This window comes from Cucurbita pepo, chromosome 9 (assembly GCF_057944985.1).
Source record: "Cucurbita pepo subsp. pepo isolate OVF chromosome 9, ASM5794498v1, whole genome shotgun sequence".
Lineage (NCBI taxonomy): Eukaryota > Viridiplantae > Streptophyta > Magnoliopsida > Cucurbitales > Cucurbitaceae > Cucurbita > Cucurbita pepo.
The window spans coordinates 5,862,964-5,878,567 of NC_141806.1; the positions used below are offsets into that span (position 1 = coordinate 5,862,964).

The window sequence follows — 15,604 nt, forward strand, 5'->3', positions numbered from 1 at the left end:
TACCACTCTCGCAAACCTATTATAAATCAAATTTCTTAATTTATTTTATATATTTAAATTTGACTCGGGTCAACCTGAAGGTTTTACCCACGAACCCGAAATCGAACCGATTCAGTTCGGGTTTAGAAAAATGAACCCAACCATATCCAAAATGCTAATCCAACCCAACCCAAACCCAACCCTTGTAGTTCGGGTTGGGTTGGTCCGGGTTGTCGGATTGTGGGGTTGAATGTACACCCCTAGCTTAAACACACAACCTCTTCTATCCATATCAATACCACTATGTAATATGCTTTCTCCAAGTACCCATAACTTTTTCTTTTTTTATCTTATTATTATTATTTACTTATAAACATAAAATAACATAGGGGCTCAATATTGAACCAATAAAAGCTAAACGGCTGAACGAAACCTAAGGCGTACTTAGCAACACTCAGACACAAGGAAGTCTTGAGAATAAGTAGTTACACGAGAATCATATGTACTATGGAACATATATAACAATTATGAAGTTGATTGGGCTGAAGTGATAACTAAACTCTATGGAGTCGAGTTACGAGAACAATTAAGCAAAATAAGTCTTATTTACAACAAGCAACCTACGATCGGAATGACTCTAACATACAAATTTTAACCACAAGAATTTGTAAAGTAAAAACTTAGCTCTCAACAACGCTAAAATATAAATTCTATTTTTTTTTTAATTCCAAAATGTGATGTCTACAACCAAAGAAAAGAAGTCAAGTCTTTGACGACCTTAACTTATGTGACACATTACTCTCATCTTAAAATGGAAATATTCATAACCTCCATATTAAAATGTCTAGTTAATGATGAAATATGGTAACCTATGTGAATTACGATATAACCTTAATTCGTAGGTTAAAAACTAGTTTAAATATAACCAACAAATATTTAAATTATAATTAAATAATGTAAGGAATGAAATGTACTGATTAACCAGTTTCATAAATTCAACTAAGTTCATTAAATGCAAATTAAAGTATATTTAATAGATAACTCAACTTTGCACCACATATAAAGAAGGTCTTCAACGTTTTCTAGAATTTCTTTTAACGAACTCACTATAGCTTGAAAATAAGTATACAAATCTTGTTCTAATTTCTTGACTCTTGTTCTTATAATTGGACCTTGAGGTATGAAAATTTCTTAGTCGTAGTTCATATCAATTTACCTTATTTTGTAAATGATTATCCGACAAAGCCGTGATATAGAAATGGTTAGTAAACCCAATCCATGAGTTCATTAAATTGCCTTTTAGCCCTTCTTTTTATATATTTATTTCATTTAAAATGACAAACTTTTTAAATAGGTTCATAATGTTATGCAAGTTCGGGGAGGAGTGACCTCGTTCCCGTCGGCTACTAAATACCTATATGGTCCCTTCCCCATCTTGCCAATGTTGACTCGAGTCTCTTCAACATTACTACAGTCTTTACCGTTATCCTTTTCTAGTGGAGAATTGTCAAATACTGCTCATAACAAAAGTGCAACAAAATAATGTCACGGTCCATTTGATATATAAGTTTATACTATGAATAATAAATTTCAGACTTTTCAAAATTAAACTAAAATTTACTGAATAACTATTTCTCATAAATCACTTAATTGAAAAATTTACAAAATTAATTCTCTTAAATCCAATTTAATTAAAATAGAGCCGCCATTCAAATTATCTAAAAAATTAATCTTTAAAAATTATATAATAGTCTTTATCTCGTAAATTTTGTATTTAAACTTTCAAAAATATCAATAGTATCCATAGAGTTTACGTTAAAAATACCCTCTTTTAATAATTTAATTAATATCTTTACAATTTTAAAAAAATTTAAAAATATCCTTAATATTATGTTAAAAATACTCATAAAAGTTTAAAAGTCACGTGAATACTTTAACATTATAAAAAAAAATTAGAAAAGAAAGTATTACAGAAAATTCTCTATCAACCTCTCATAAATTATTTCTAAATTTTTTAACTTATTTTTTAAAATTCACCGGTATTTTTTTAAACATGATAGGAAATTTTTGAATTCTTTTTTTAAAAAAATTTAATTTTTTTTTTTGAAATTCTATTTTTAAAGTATTTTTAAAAATTAAATGGTATTTTTGAAAATCAAACGTATTTTAATTTTAATTATTTTTTTTTTTGTGAAAATGTGAGGATATTATTAAATTTTTAGGAGTTAAAAGGTAATTTTGAGAAGAAATTATATTAGCCTCCTTTATTTTATTGTTTGTTAATTTTTTTTTTTTTAATTATAATTTTATAATTTTATAATTTTATATATTTTTTATTTATTTATTGGTTTTACGTGTGAATATTTTCCTGGAAGGACCTTCCCTCTCCGTCTTCTCTGCACGACTTGTTCCATCTTCAGTCTCTGGTTCTTTCTCCTGGCGATCGCAGAGATCTAAACACCTCGCGGGAAAATGGCGGGTCGCTTCGGGCTTTCCTCAACTGCTCCGGCCACCATGATCGTTACCAATACACCGGCGGCGGACCTCGCCCTCACTAATCTTGCTTACTGCTCCGCTTCTGATCTGCAAAACTACGCCGTCCCTGGCACTAAGCTCTTCCTTGCGTTGGTTGCCGATTCCTTTGTTCTTTCCCTCGCATATCCTTTCCATTTCTTTACTTTTGCCTCAATCATTTTCAATCTTCGGATTTCGATTCTTATTTTATCGCTTTACTCTTCCTTCTCTTAGCTGTATATCCTGTTTTACGGTGCCTTAATTTTTAATTATGCCTTATTTTCAATGAGCATAGTTCATTAGCTTGGTGAGGTTTTTAGCTCGTCTAAAGGTTAATCTGTGACTAATTTAGAGCGTATAAGGCTATGGATTATCCTACTTCTAAATCAGCTGAGATTATTGCCTGTTATTTGAGAAAACCACTGTGCTCTGTATGAAAATTTTGACATTTATGGTACTGCTCGTTTAGTTTTTTTTTTTATTACTGCTTTTGTTATCTACTAAATCAAGCAAAGGTTGTAATGGAAATTGGTAACTAGAAAGTTTCAATTATACTAGGTTAAAAGGGAGAGTATGTGCACATTCTATGGTGAGGGTTCTCTTTCATTTTATTTTATTTTTGTGTTCTTGACTGAGAAAAACTCCTCACGGAAGCATTGGCAGTGGCTACATTGCTTTAAATGCTATTCAGCGTCGTCATGCTAGAGTTTCAACTGGGGACAAAATATCTGTGGCCAGGTCTTTTCCCGTACTGTACTCTATTTCTTTTCTTTTCTTTTGCAGCTGTTTCAGTAATCATAATGCTTTCAAACTGATCTTTTCTTAGATTTATCCCGCCAGATGATTTCAATCTGGCATTACTCAGATTGGAATTGGAGTTTGTTAAAAAAGGGTCCAAAAGTGAGCAGGTATGCAGAATGGAATCAAATTTGAACTATTCTCCCCTGACCTAGGATAGTTTCTAAGCGTATCGTCAAGGAAGTCTATTAATGTTTTATTCCTTTTATATTTTTGTAGGTCGATGCTGTTCTCTTGTCTAACCAATTGAGGAAGAGATTTATCAACCAGGTAGGATTTTGAGCTTAACTTACCGGATTTGCATGTTTTTCTTACTTGGTAACCTTCCAGCTGATAATTTCTAAGTGTTTTTTTTTAGTAGATTGTGTTAATTTCCCCCCATTATAACATTTCGTAAGATTTCTACGGTGATATGGTGATGGCTGATGAATTTAGACATCTTTTGAAAAATTTCCTGATGAGTCATTGATCTTTCCCATCATTATTTTATTTTAAAACGTACTAAATAATTAACTTATCTGCCAGGGCAATATTGATTGTCTAGAATTTAGTTTATCTTGAGTTACTCATCTACGTGTTGATAACATATGATATCTTTCAGAAAAAGGTTGGAAGGCCATACCTTACTGAGTTGCTGGTTATGCTTGCATGCAGATAATGACAGCAGGGCAAAGAGCTTCTTTTGAGTACCATGGTACTAACTATATCTTCACCGTTAATCAAGCTGTTGTGGAAGGGCAAGATAACTCCAATGGTGTTGAAAGGGGGATTATTTCAAATGATACGTATTTTATATTTGAAACATCAAATGGAAGTGGTATAAAGGTCAGATCACCTGTTAGGAAAAGCTCATCCATTTCCTTCCAAGCTTTTTTGTTTGAGAATATTATACCCATTTCATTTTAAGCTTATCTTCTTATTCCTCATCCTTTACCCTCTTATAATTAATTAACTGACTCATTTGATTATAAATAATTAATTAACCAACTCTTATAGATTGTCTTAGAAGGAGCTACATTTAGAGCCATGAAATGGCATGAAGTTTGCATCCCTGGATTGTTGTATTTTATGGATTAATAATATTTACGTGGCTGCTACTTGGTGCAAGCGTAATTATTCTTTCTTTGCATCAGTTAACAGTTCTTCCTGTACTTTCTATTGTGCAGGAAATTTTCTTTCCACTTCTCTGTGCTTTTAATTTTATCAACGTTCTCGTTTCTAATGCAAAAAGTCAATCCTAGATTTGTAGTATAGAAATGTAGATATAATTATTAATAAGTTCCTATTATGTCATCACAAGTCTAGTTTAAAACTACGTTGACTGCCCTCATTGTCTGTACTTTTAATTGAAAAAATTACCTGAGTACAGGTCCTAGATATTGTAGTTAGGCTGGAACTTTTTTTGGTGCCTTCTTCATGTGTTGGCTTAAATTCTCTAGCAATGGAAGTTTCCTTGCTTCTCCGTATGTGTTTTCTGTTTCCTCTTTGCTCATTATAAACTGTAAAGGGAGTCCTAAGGACGTTGACATGATATTCATCTATATTCGATTTCTTTAGTGTACTATTCATGGTGAGTAATTTTTTTAGCTGTCTATCTGACTTGGATGCATTCCCTTGTACTCTGCAGATAGTTAATCAGCGTGAAGCTGCTAGTAGTAACATTTTTCGGCAAAAGGAATTTAACCTTCAGGCACTTGGTATTGGTGGATTAAGTGAAGAGTTTGCTGACATATTTCGAAGAGCTTTTGCCTCTCGTGTTTTTCCTCCTCACGTGACCAGCAAGTAATAATCTAATAATGAAATTTACTTCCTTTTCTTGTTATTACCATGTTTCTAAGCAGATACCTGGGACAGGTTGGGCATCAAACATGTAAAAGGAATGCTGCTTTATGGACCACCTGGAACTGGCAAAACTCTGATTGCCCGTCAAATTGGAAAAATGTTGAATGGGAGAGAACCAAAGGTTAATACACACCTCAACCATTCATTTATGTTTGAAGCATATTTTATTGATGTTTGTATATTCTTTCATTCTCCTTGATGAATGCTTGGTTTCTTAAGAAAGAAAAAAAAAAAACATAAAAGAGAGTATTTTTTGCCTCCTAGGTTCATATCATTCTCCACATTTAGCATCCTTATTCTCTTTTCTCTTTTCCGATATATACTTTAGTGCATGAGATCTCTTATATTTTGGTATTCCCAAAAGGAAAAGAATGAAAAAATAACAATACGTTGACTGTTATTGGTTTGAAAAAAATAAAGAAGTGAGAACTAAGACCTCGGAGGCATAAATACCCACTGTGCTCAAGCATAGTCATTCTTGATTTTGCATGTACAAAGTTTCTTCCTGCATTTGCAATCGTCAATATTGACATCTTTTCAATGGTCAATTTGTTTATGGTCTCTGAATGCTACGGCTCTGAATCTTATTATCTGCCAATTGCCATCATCTATATTAAGGTCTGATCAAACTTTTTTTTTCTTTCTCCCTCTCTCTCACACACATACAAACACATGTTCTCAACTTTATTAGATCGTCAATGGCCCTGAAGTTTTGAGCAAGTTTGTTGGTGAAACTGAAAAGAATGTGAGAGATCTTTTTGCTGATGCTGAGAATGATCAAAGGACTCACGGTAATGGTGGTGCTATAGATATTTAGATACTTCAACACAATATTTCAATTTTGTTAATTTGAAGACGGCTGTTTTTCAAGACAGGAGACCAAAGTGAGTTGCATGTCATAATCTTTGATGAAATTGATGCTATTTGTAAGGTATGCGTTTGTTTTAGTATATTGTAGCTTTCTTCCATTTTTTCTTCTGTGTAGATTCACAAAGAATTAACTTCCCTGACTGAAAAAAGGCACTAGATCTTTTTAATTCCTCTCTCATAGTTGAAAAAGCTATGTTGGGTAAACAAAGAGTTGTCTCATAGTGTTGGCTATTAATGAATCTAATCGTCTTCTGTAATTTTATTTCAATGGTTAAAACTATTAATCTAATTTAATCTATAGAATAGTAACTGAACACAGATTGTAATCAACAATGCACTCATTTTCCAGGCTTGGCTCTCTTTCATTTGAGCATTTGTTTTTTTATATATCGGGATGTATGCCAAAAGTTACATGTTCACTTTCTCGCACTATGTTTGCAGGCAAGGGGATCAACTAGAGACGGAACTGGAGTTCATGATAGCATTGTCAACCAGTTACTCACAAAGGTTTGTGTGAACTTTTGTGTTGCATATTTAATTTTAGTAATACGTTTTGAGGACTTTCTTTTATCCTTTTTTATCACAATGATGACATCATGTCTAAGAGGCATCGTTTTGATGCAGATAGATGGTGTAGAATCACTAAACAATGTGCTACTTATTGGCATGACTAACAGAAAGGATTTACTTGATGAAGCCCTTTTGAGGTTTCTTTCTCTTAAGCATTAATTTTCTTTTCTTCAAAGTATTTTGTTAATGATTCTATGATTAAGCACATCTGCTTCTACAGGCCAGGTCGACTGGAAGTTCAAGTTGAAATCAGCCTGCCGGATGAGAATGGCCGTTTACAGATTCTTCAAATCCACACTAACAAAATGAAAGAAAATTCTTTTATTGCTCCTGATGTGAATCTTCAAGATATTGGTATGTTCAATCACAATTTTTAATCTTTTAAGGTAAATATATAATTTAGTTCTCTAAAGTGCACTATTTTTTAAAATTATATTTCTATTATTTTAAAGCTTTTAATTTTTAAATCCATCGTAAGTTAAAAAAAGTTTCAACTCAATAAGTTAGTTGGAATTGAATAAAGGAAATGTGCAACATATTAAAAATATTGTTTTTTATGAGACGACATGTTTTTGATGTTAAATTGCATTATTTTTGGTTGGAATGTTGAACATTGAGAATAAATGTAGGAAGATGAGGAGATATAAAAACTAACCCCTCAAGAAAGAGGCTGAACTAAATCAAAAATGGGCTCCGATCGAGCAAAATGAGACTTAGAGGTAATTATGGAAAGACTTAATGACCGAGGCTCAGAAAGAGACATGGGAACCTAATAAGGGTCCATACATCCTCCTTAGACCTCTCAAATCCTTTGAAAACTCAACTGTTCCTCTCTAACTAAAACCACATAAAATTGCACAAGTCACTGCAAGACACATGAAAAGGCAAGCAAAAAGGAACACCTCAACCATCGAGTAGACTTCTCTTTGTCAGATTGCTTGAAAATTGGACTACTCGAAAAAGCAATCTTAATGAGGTGATCAAAGTCCTCACCTGCACCCTTGCAAAGTATGCAGCACTACGGACCCATCAAACTAGATGAATCCCTCAACTCCTCGAAATATGATCTCCTCAAAATATGATCTAAAGTGTTAATTCCTAAGAAGTACATATACAGGTATGAGACATGGACACAGACACGGTGACACATATTTTTTTTTTTTTTTTTTTTTTTTTTTTTTTATATATATATATATAAATCTAGGACGCAGACACGACAAAGACACATTAATTGTAATTTATATTTTCATAATATATATCATTTTTATACCAAAAAGAAATTAAGTCACTAAGTTTATGTATTTATATGCTTAAAATAAATGAGTTTGATGTATTTTGCTCTCAAAATTTATTACTTTATCCTATATTATTGTGTATCTATTTAGTATATACTTAACAAGTGTTTGACATGTGTCTAACAACTGTTAGACTTATATTGACTTTGTACCACTAGTATCTAACAATATCTCTATTATGCTAACAAGTTTTTGGTATGTGTCTAATAATTGTTGGAGTTTTCAAGTGTCCAACATGTGTTGGAAATGGATTCGTTAGCCAAACTAAGTTATCTGTGCTTCTTAGGTTAATTCTTTTGTGAAGGATCTGCCTAAGTAAATAACTTCACCTTTTTTGAGATTTTAACTTCCCACAACAAGGAAAAGATCATTTGATTGGATGGCAAAACTCAAGATGAGGGCGAGATAATTTTTGAACAAGAAATAACGGATGCCACCGGATCATTCCTTATTGATGAATGATGGTATACTCCAATGTCTTATCTTCCCAAAATTAGGTATTCCTCTCATCACCCTCCACACACTAGATATATGAAGAGAAACAAGGAAGAACATTGGACATAACTTTCCTTGAGTTTTTGGAAGTACATTTGACAGTTCTATTTGAAGGCGACTCATGGGGACGGGGACCATATTTGCTTGTGATGACCCTACGCCATAAAGAATTGGGCTCACGGGGGAAAACACCATAGCCTAGCCAATAAAGCCTCATTTAGGACCCTTAAGCTGCTATGCTTACCCCCCCGAGGTCCACAAGTTTAGCCGCTACCTCCCACCTTACTTGATGAGACCTGTTCCCCTCGTCAAAGCTCTCGCATAGAAATTCCCTCATAAGCTTCTCCAAAGTTTTGCTAACCAACACTGGGATCCTAAACAAGGATTGAAAGTAGGTCAGAATGTAGTTTAAGACGGGCTAATAAGAGTGAGCCTGTCCCCTTTAGATAAAAAACTCCTCTTTCAAGAAGCTAGACATTTCTGAATCTTAACAACAAGAGGGTTCCAAAAAGATAAATTGTGAAGATTGTGACCAAGGGGGAGACCTAAATAAGAACAAGGAAGCCAACCTCACCCAATATTCACCGAATCAAAGTTGATGCCTAGAATCAAACTCTTTCCTTTGTTTATCTTTAAGCCAGAAATAGACTAAAAGGAATGACAAGGAAAAAAAAAAACAGTTTGGATTCACAAAAGCTTCCTCCCTACTCGAACAAAGGAAGTAAACCAGCAAAAGATGAGTCCATGAAAGCTTATCCCTCCCTACCAAAAAGCCATCCTGAATGTTGCCTCCCTCCACAGAAACGACTCTGTGCATATCATCTAACACAAGAAGGAATAAGAGGATGGAGGTAGAGGGTTATCTTGACACCAGTATGAATTCTAACCCAGTTTTCCATTAACAAGAGTGGAGCATGTGACAATTCTAATACAACTCCAAATCTAAGATCTCCATTTATCCCTTCTTTCCAGGACTTTATCCAAAAAATATCAATCCACATGATTGTAGGCCTTCTCAAAATCAATCTTAAGAGTAATACCCTCTTGCTTACTACTCTTATAATCCAGGGCCTCATTTGCAATGAAGACTTGGTCCAGGATTTGCCTATCTGCTAGAAACGCCCCTGAGAATCAGAGATTGTCTTGGGAAGGACCCTTCTTAACCTACTGGCTAGCACTTTATCCAGAATTTTATAAATTGTCACAAGACTAATAGGTTTGAAGTCCTTAATCCTCTTTGCCCCTTCCTTTGGAAAAAGACAAACAAAAATTCAATGAAAGGGCTATCCAAAATATCTATTTCATTGATCCTCTTTCACACAATCCCAATTATCTTGAAAAAAAGCTATAGTAAATTGCTTCTTATCCTACCCATTTTAAATTTGTTTATGGTTGGTTTAGAATCTTTAATCAATCAGTTGGGTTTGAATGAATTTTTTAATTGAGGTATGTGAAGTTCAGTCATGGATTTTTCTTTTTTAAATTAGTTGAACCGTGACTTTTGCATAGACACGTTCTTAAATATTTAAAGTTCTAGAAAAAGATAGGACTGCTTTAATTGGATACTCATACCTGGTGGAAAGAAAATTTCGGCCAAATATTGCTGCTTGCTAAATCAAATAGTTGGCATACCTATTAAATCTCTTCTCTTGGAAGCGTTTCTATTGGAGTCTAACCAATTGTATGTTCCTGCATAATTTATTAAATCCTATATGAAAAGTTGTTGAATCTTGAATGAAAAAGACCGAGTCAATTTTTTAATTTTTTTTATGAATACCAAGGTGGGAGGTGCAATGTTGAAGTTTTGATTTGATTGTTTCTTGACTGTACTGTTTAAACACACAATAGATGGTTGAGGATAATAATTTTGAAGACTTCTGAGTTACTTTTATTTACTTTGACAGCTGCTCGTACAAAGAACTACAGTGGTGCTGAAATTGAAGGGGTTGTAAAAAGTGCAGTATCATACGCATTGAATAGACAATTAAGTCTTGATGACCTCACAAAGCCAGTTGATGAAGAGAGCATTAAGGTTACTATGAGTGACTTTCTAAATGCAGTCCAAGAAATCGTTCCTGCTTTCGGTGCTTCAACAGACGACCTTGAAAGATGCAGGTTACTTTACAAATTGCCTTTCGTTACTATATTCTTTGAAATCAATGTCATTTGTCCATAAATAAATAATTAGAAGAGAAGATGGCGAATCCCTTGGGTAGAATACAGGAACTTTGTGAAAGAAATTATGCATCTTGAATACTTTAAGGGATAAGACCAAATCTCAAAAGTTTAACATTTTTTCTGTTAACCTGAACATAATTTAACTAGTTTCGACATTACAACTCCAATGAATAGGTCAGTAGCTTGAATTCCCATCCCACATAGTGTTTAATTAAATAAAAAAAGAAATCGAACAATAAAATTTTGTTCCAAATACTTCTGAAATTGTCAGACTATTTGATAAGACACCTAGTCCTTCCCACAAAATTACCCACCATTGGTAAGCACATATGGTGGGGGAAAAAAATCTTCAATGGAAAATTTATAACTATTTGGGATCTTCAGCCACAACTTAATTGAGTTGTTTTTTTAGCTCTCCTTTCGTAGGAAGGGGACTTCTTGGTCTCCTTGGCCTTTTGGTTTTTCTTTAATGGAAGTCTCTGTTTCTTATTCAAATGGACGCAGACACACTACTTATCCTGAAGTTGAAACTGAACATTTCCAAAATGTCGTCTTTTTTGGAATTACCAAGTGGATACTAAATTGATAAAGAAGCTCAAAGCAAAATTGCATAAAAGGAAAAGATGAGAAAACTATTCTTATTCTTCTACCAAAGATACATAAATATATGAAAGAGAACATGAAAGCCTTTCCTTTTTGACCACTCAAGTACTTTCTTCATTGTAAATCGGAGGTTAGTTCTATTGTTATTTGTGGTTTCAAGTTATAAGCTTCAGGTGTTCACGTTGAATTTCTCATGTAGGATGGTATCTATTATGAGTTAGTCCTGCTTGATTTTTGCACAAGTATACAGTGCATCAATCTAGAAACTCTAATTATGAGTCTTGTATTGTTGATACTCTTGCGTAATGGTATTGACATTATTTTTCATAATTGTCACCTGAGACCTGGATAGATCCCTTTACTGGCACCTTACAGTTCACATTGAGATTTTCCGATTGCTCATATTTGATAGTTGGGGGGAAGATCTCAACCATTTGTTTTCAGAAGTAATTGATAGGACATGAATATTTAAGTAAATTATGCGCAGTCAAATACTTTTGTGGTAGTTTAACATCTGCTTGTTGCATTTAAATGAATGATTTTTGTATTTGCCTTTTTTGTATTTGATAAGGGAGAATTAATTCCATTACTTCTGTCTCTTTCTTTTTTCATTTCTGGGAGGAGCGTCGACCTCTTGTATTGCTAATATGTTTTTCTAAGTTATTTAAAACCCTTAAACCTTGTTGGATTCTTTTATAAAAAAAATTTAAATATTAGTCCTTAATATACTATGTTAATTGAATTGTAGGCTTAATGGAATAGTTGAGTGTGGTGGACGACATAAACACATTTACGAAAGAGCGATGCTACTTGTAGAGCAAGTTAAAGTGAGCAAGGGAAGTCCTCTCGTCACTTGTCTTCTTGAAGGCCCAAGTGGCAGGTATGCTTTATCGAACCTCGTAATTATTCATTTATTTATTTTTCTGTAATATAATTTTTTTTAGTGTATACAAGTTCTATTTGTTAATTTTGGCTGAAAGACCTTACCTATCTACAGTGGCAAAACTGCAATGGCAGCCACAGTTGGTATCCGCAGTGAGTTTCCTTATGTCAAAATTGTAAGTTATTATTTTCAAATATGTTGAGTTTTCCATTCCTTGTGCATGCATTTACATCCTTCTGTTCTGTCTCATTACCTGATTTTCGGTTAACTATAATTTATTTATTTATTTGATGATTAGATATCAGCTGAATCAATGATTGGCCTTCTTGAGAGCACCAAATGCGCACAGATTGTCAAGGTTCGACAGTGTTTCTAGGGCTGTTAGCTTGTTACTCACCTTACTGTTATTGAACAAAGTTTAAACTGAAGCAAACTTATGCCTGCCCGATAGTTATGTAGTCTGTTCGATGTTGTATGACAGTTATGTTGAATTGTTGGCTAATCGCCTGCACAATTTTTCTCGGAGGGACTTATATGATGTTTCACTGTTTGATAGGTTTTTGAGGATGCATACAAGTCTCCATTGAGCATTATCATTCTCGATGACATTGAAAGGTGACTGATGCTGATTCTAACAATCATCTCTCTACATTTCCCTCCTAGTGATTAACTTATTAGTATCCTCGCCATTGAGTCCTTGTATTTAAGTGCCTTATTACAGATTACTGGAATATGTTGCCATTGGTCCTCGTTTTTCAAATTTGATATCTCAAGCACTGATGGTTCTTCTCAAACGACTTCCTCCCAAGGTTTCTGTCAACTCTCTGCATCTGAAGTTTTTAATTCACAACTATTTCATTTTCATTGGAATGCAATATTAGTTAGTGGTATGTAGATATCCTGAAGCTGGGAGGTAAAGTTAATATTTCATGTGAATACAAATGTACAAATCGCCTTAAGGTTTTGACTTTTCATCCGTGACAGTCTTTTATAACATTACTGATAGTTACTAATCGATATATCATTTGAATTACATTTCCAGGGTAAAAAGCTTCTGGTAATTGGAACAACTAGTGAAGTGGGCTTTTTAGATTCAGTTGGTATTTGTGATGCTTTCTCAGTCACTTACCATGTTCCGACATTGAAAGCGGATGATGCAAAGAAGGTAAGTTTTGAGTACTATTGCACCCTTTTTGTTTCTTTTCATATTTGCAGCCATTTTTTAAATATACTCGTAGTATTAAAGACAGGTGCTGTACCATGTGGCATGAATTACTATTTTGCGGTTCATGTTAGTTCTCAGAAGTCTGGAAATTATAAAATCATACGCAGGTTCCTCTTCTTTGGATTGAATTATTTAGATTTGTATTAAACTCTTAATGCTCTCTGTTTCATCTTATCATAGGTGATGCAACAACTGAACGTTTTTGCTGACGATGACGTGGATGCTGCTGCAGAGGCTGTCGGTGATGTATGTTCTTCTTTGATAGTTATTTACGTCCCGTTTGATAACCAATTGGTTTTTTAAAACTGTGCTTGTTTTTATCATCATTTCTGTGCCATGGTTTTCATCTTTCTAAAGAAAACATTTTAATTTTTAGCCAAATTTCAAATTTAAAAAACTAGATTTTTTTAAAAACTACTTTTTTAGTCTTCAAAACTTGAATTGATTTTAGAAAACATAGGTAAATGGTAGTTAACAAAACAAAGAAACCTATTGGTGCAAGTAGCATTTATAAACTTAATTAAAAAAAAAAAAAAATCAAATAGTTATCGATGAGACCCTAACTTTTTATTGTTAGAAAGTTGGATAGGTTACTAACTGGTATTAGTTTAGTTCCGTGGAAAAACTGTTTGTGTGTGTATATATATATATGTGGCTAGGACTTAAGTGGAACTGGTTCCATTGTCCCCCCTCGATTAGTGTGAACGAGATCCTTGGGTTTGATTAGTTCTTTGAGAAAAGTCTAATAGTTCCATATTCTCTTTCCATCGCTGAGTGAATTGTTGTCAAATTCTTAATCGATGTAAAATAAATCTCCTGTGAATACTGGAAATAATTGAATGGATATTATTTCAGTGGATATTATTTCAATGGAAATCATCATTTTATGACACCTTTTTAACTCGAGCCTTTACTCTGCCTTAGATGCCCATCAAGAAACTGTACATGTTAATTGAGATGGCTGCTCAAGGTGAGCGTGGTGGAGGAGCAGAAGCCATCTATTCTGGTGCTCAGAAGATCAAGATCTCTCACTTTTTCGATTGCCTCCAGGACATTGTTCGGTACTAGATTTTGATTCTTTTATTTGTTTTTGCACCTTATAATTATAACCCGTTTTTTTGGTATCGTGCGATGGGGCTTTGATTTCTGTTTGATCCCATAAGTTTGAACTCCATGGTTGACGATGGCCGGCTGGCTGTTTCTTGAAATTGTGTAAGATGATGAACTCTACTCCATAGAATGAAGAGTTGAACGATTGGGACTAATCATTGACCTGAATCATGTTCTTGCTCAATCAAAACGCTGATTGTAACAACTGAGTGTATTATTATTACTATTATTTTTAGACGATGAATTGGAGGAGTTACTGTGCTGGATTCTTTGGAAAATACTTGCATTGTTTGTTCATCTCATATTCGAATGCTTTCCAGAATTATTAGGAAATTGATAGGTTTCAGCTTGCCGTGGGAAATATCTGAAGCTTCTCATTCTCTATCCGAAGTTTATTGTTATTATTTCTCGTCTTTTTTCTTTTTAAACACGTCTACCAAATCGAGTCGAGTTTTAAGCCATCTTTTGTCTTTCCAGGAATATCAAATAATGTGCAATAGTATTTGCTCATACATTCTTTTCAATGAGTATCACATTTTGTGAAGATGCTTGGACATTCTTGATATCCTTTTACAGTGAGTGCACCACATAAATTTGGACCCATGAAAATCATCAACAATCCTACAAGTGATAACTTTGAGTGTTGAATAATGCTATTGATGTACATGATAACATTCAACCTCATCATTTTAAAGTCGTCAAATAATCAACTAATGAAGCAAAATACAGATTTATAGATTCTTATAAAGAGAAAATACAGATTTATAGATTCTCATAACGATTGAGGCTTTGAATCATGGATTGCCATGTGACTCTGTGGGTAAAAAGGGCTATAAATTTTGTTAATTCTGTAAAACCAAGGCATGAGAAAATTGAAGTCAAACATAAAGAGTAAACGGTCAAAAAGTTTTAAAAGTTCAAAATATTTCCATGGAGTCAAAGACAAAACAATTTACAAAATAACGAGTTTTGAGAAAGTAACATTAAAATACACGATCTAGACATTGCCCTATAGCCACATGACTCCGCTCCCATCATCAAATAGTGCCTACCGCTCTATCTTTAAACAAAAAATAGCAGAAATGAACATAAAATACTTAATAAGCATTTGTAGACTCTCATCAAACCTTCTCCTATTCAATGTTTCTTAAGCTATGTGCCCAGTCGGGATCTTAGGCTTAGCCAATTCCATGGCTCAGATTCATTTTTGGTCTCATAAGGTTCATATACACTGCTTACTCC

The 15,604-nt window shown here is 33.7% G+C and overlaps 1 protein-coding gene across 1 annotated transcript; it reads left to right on the plus strand.

Moving 5' to 3' along the window:
- The first annotated feature begins 2,339 nt into the window (after positions 1 to 2,339).
- LOC111801908 (vesicle-fusing ATPase-like) lies at positions 2,340 to 14,664 on the plus strand. The gene is made up of 21 exons (XM_087127067.1): positions 2,340 to 2,635; positions 3,135 to 3,231; positions 3,320 to 3,401; positions 3,511 to 3,561; positions 3,946 to 4,116; positions 4,919 to 5,073; positions 5,146 to 5,254; positions 5,825 to 5,924; positions 6,009 to 6,064; positions 6,445 to 6,510; positions 6,628 to 6,710; positions 6,794 to 6,927; positions 10,268 to 10,478; positions 11,893 to 12,024; positions 12,142 to 12,202; positions 12,326 to 12,385; positions 12,584 to 12,642; positions 12,749 to 12,836; positions 13,070 to 13,192; positions 13,433 to 13,498; positions 14,177 to 14,664. Exons 1-21 carry the CDS (start codon positions 2,452 to 2,454, stop codon positions 14,318 to 14,320), a joined length of 2,232 nt encoding a protein of 743 aa, XP_086983193.1. The 5' UTR covers positions 2,340 to 2,451; the 3' UTR covers positions 14,321 to 14,664.
- The last annotated feature ends 940 nt before the right edge of the window (positions 14,665 to 15,604 follow it).

Coding starts and splice junctions, on each gene's coding strand:
- LOC111801908 (XM_087127067.1), top strand. CDS start 2,452: ATGGCGGGTCGCTTCGGGCTTTCCTCAACTGCTCCGGCCACCATGATC. Junction 3,402..3,510: donor AAGGGTCCAAAAGTGAGCAG/GTATGCAGAATG, acceptor ATATTTTTGTAG/GTCGATGCTGTTCTCTTGTC. Junction 10,479..11,892: donor GACGACCTTGAAAGATGCAG/GTTACTTTACAA, acceptor ATTGAATTGTAG/GCTTAATGGAATAGTTGAGT.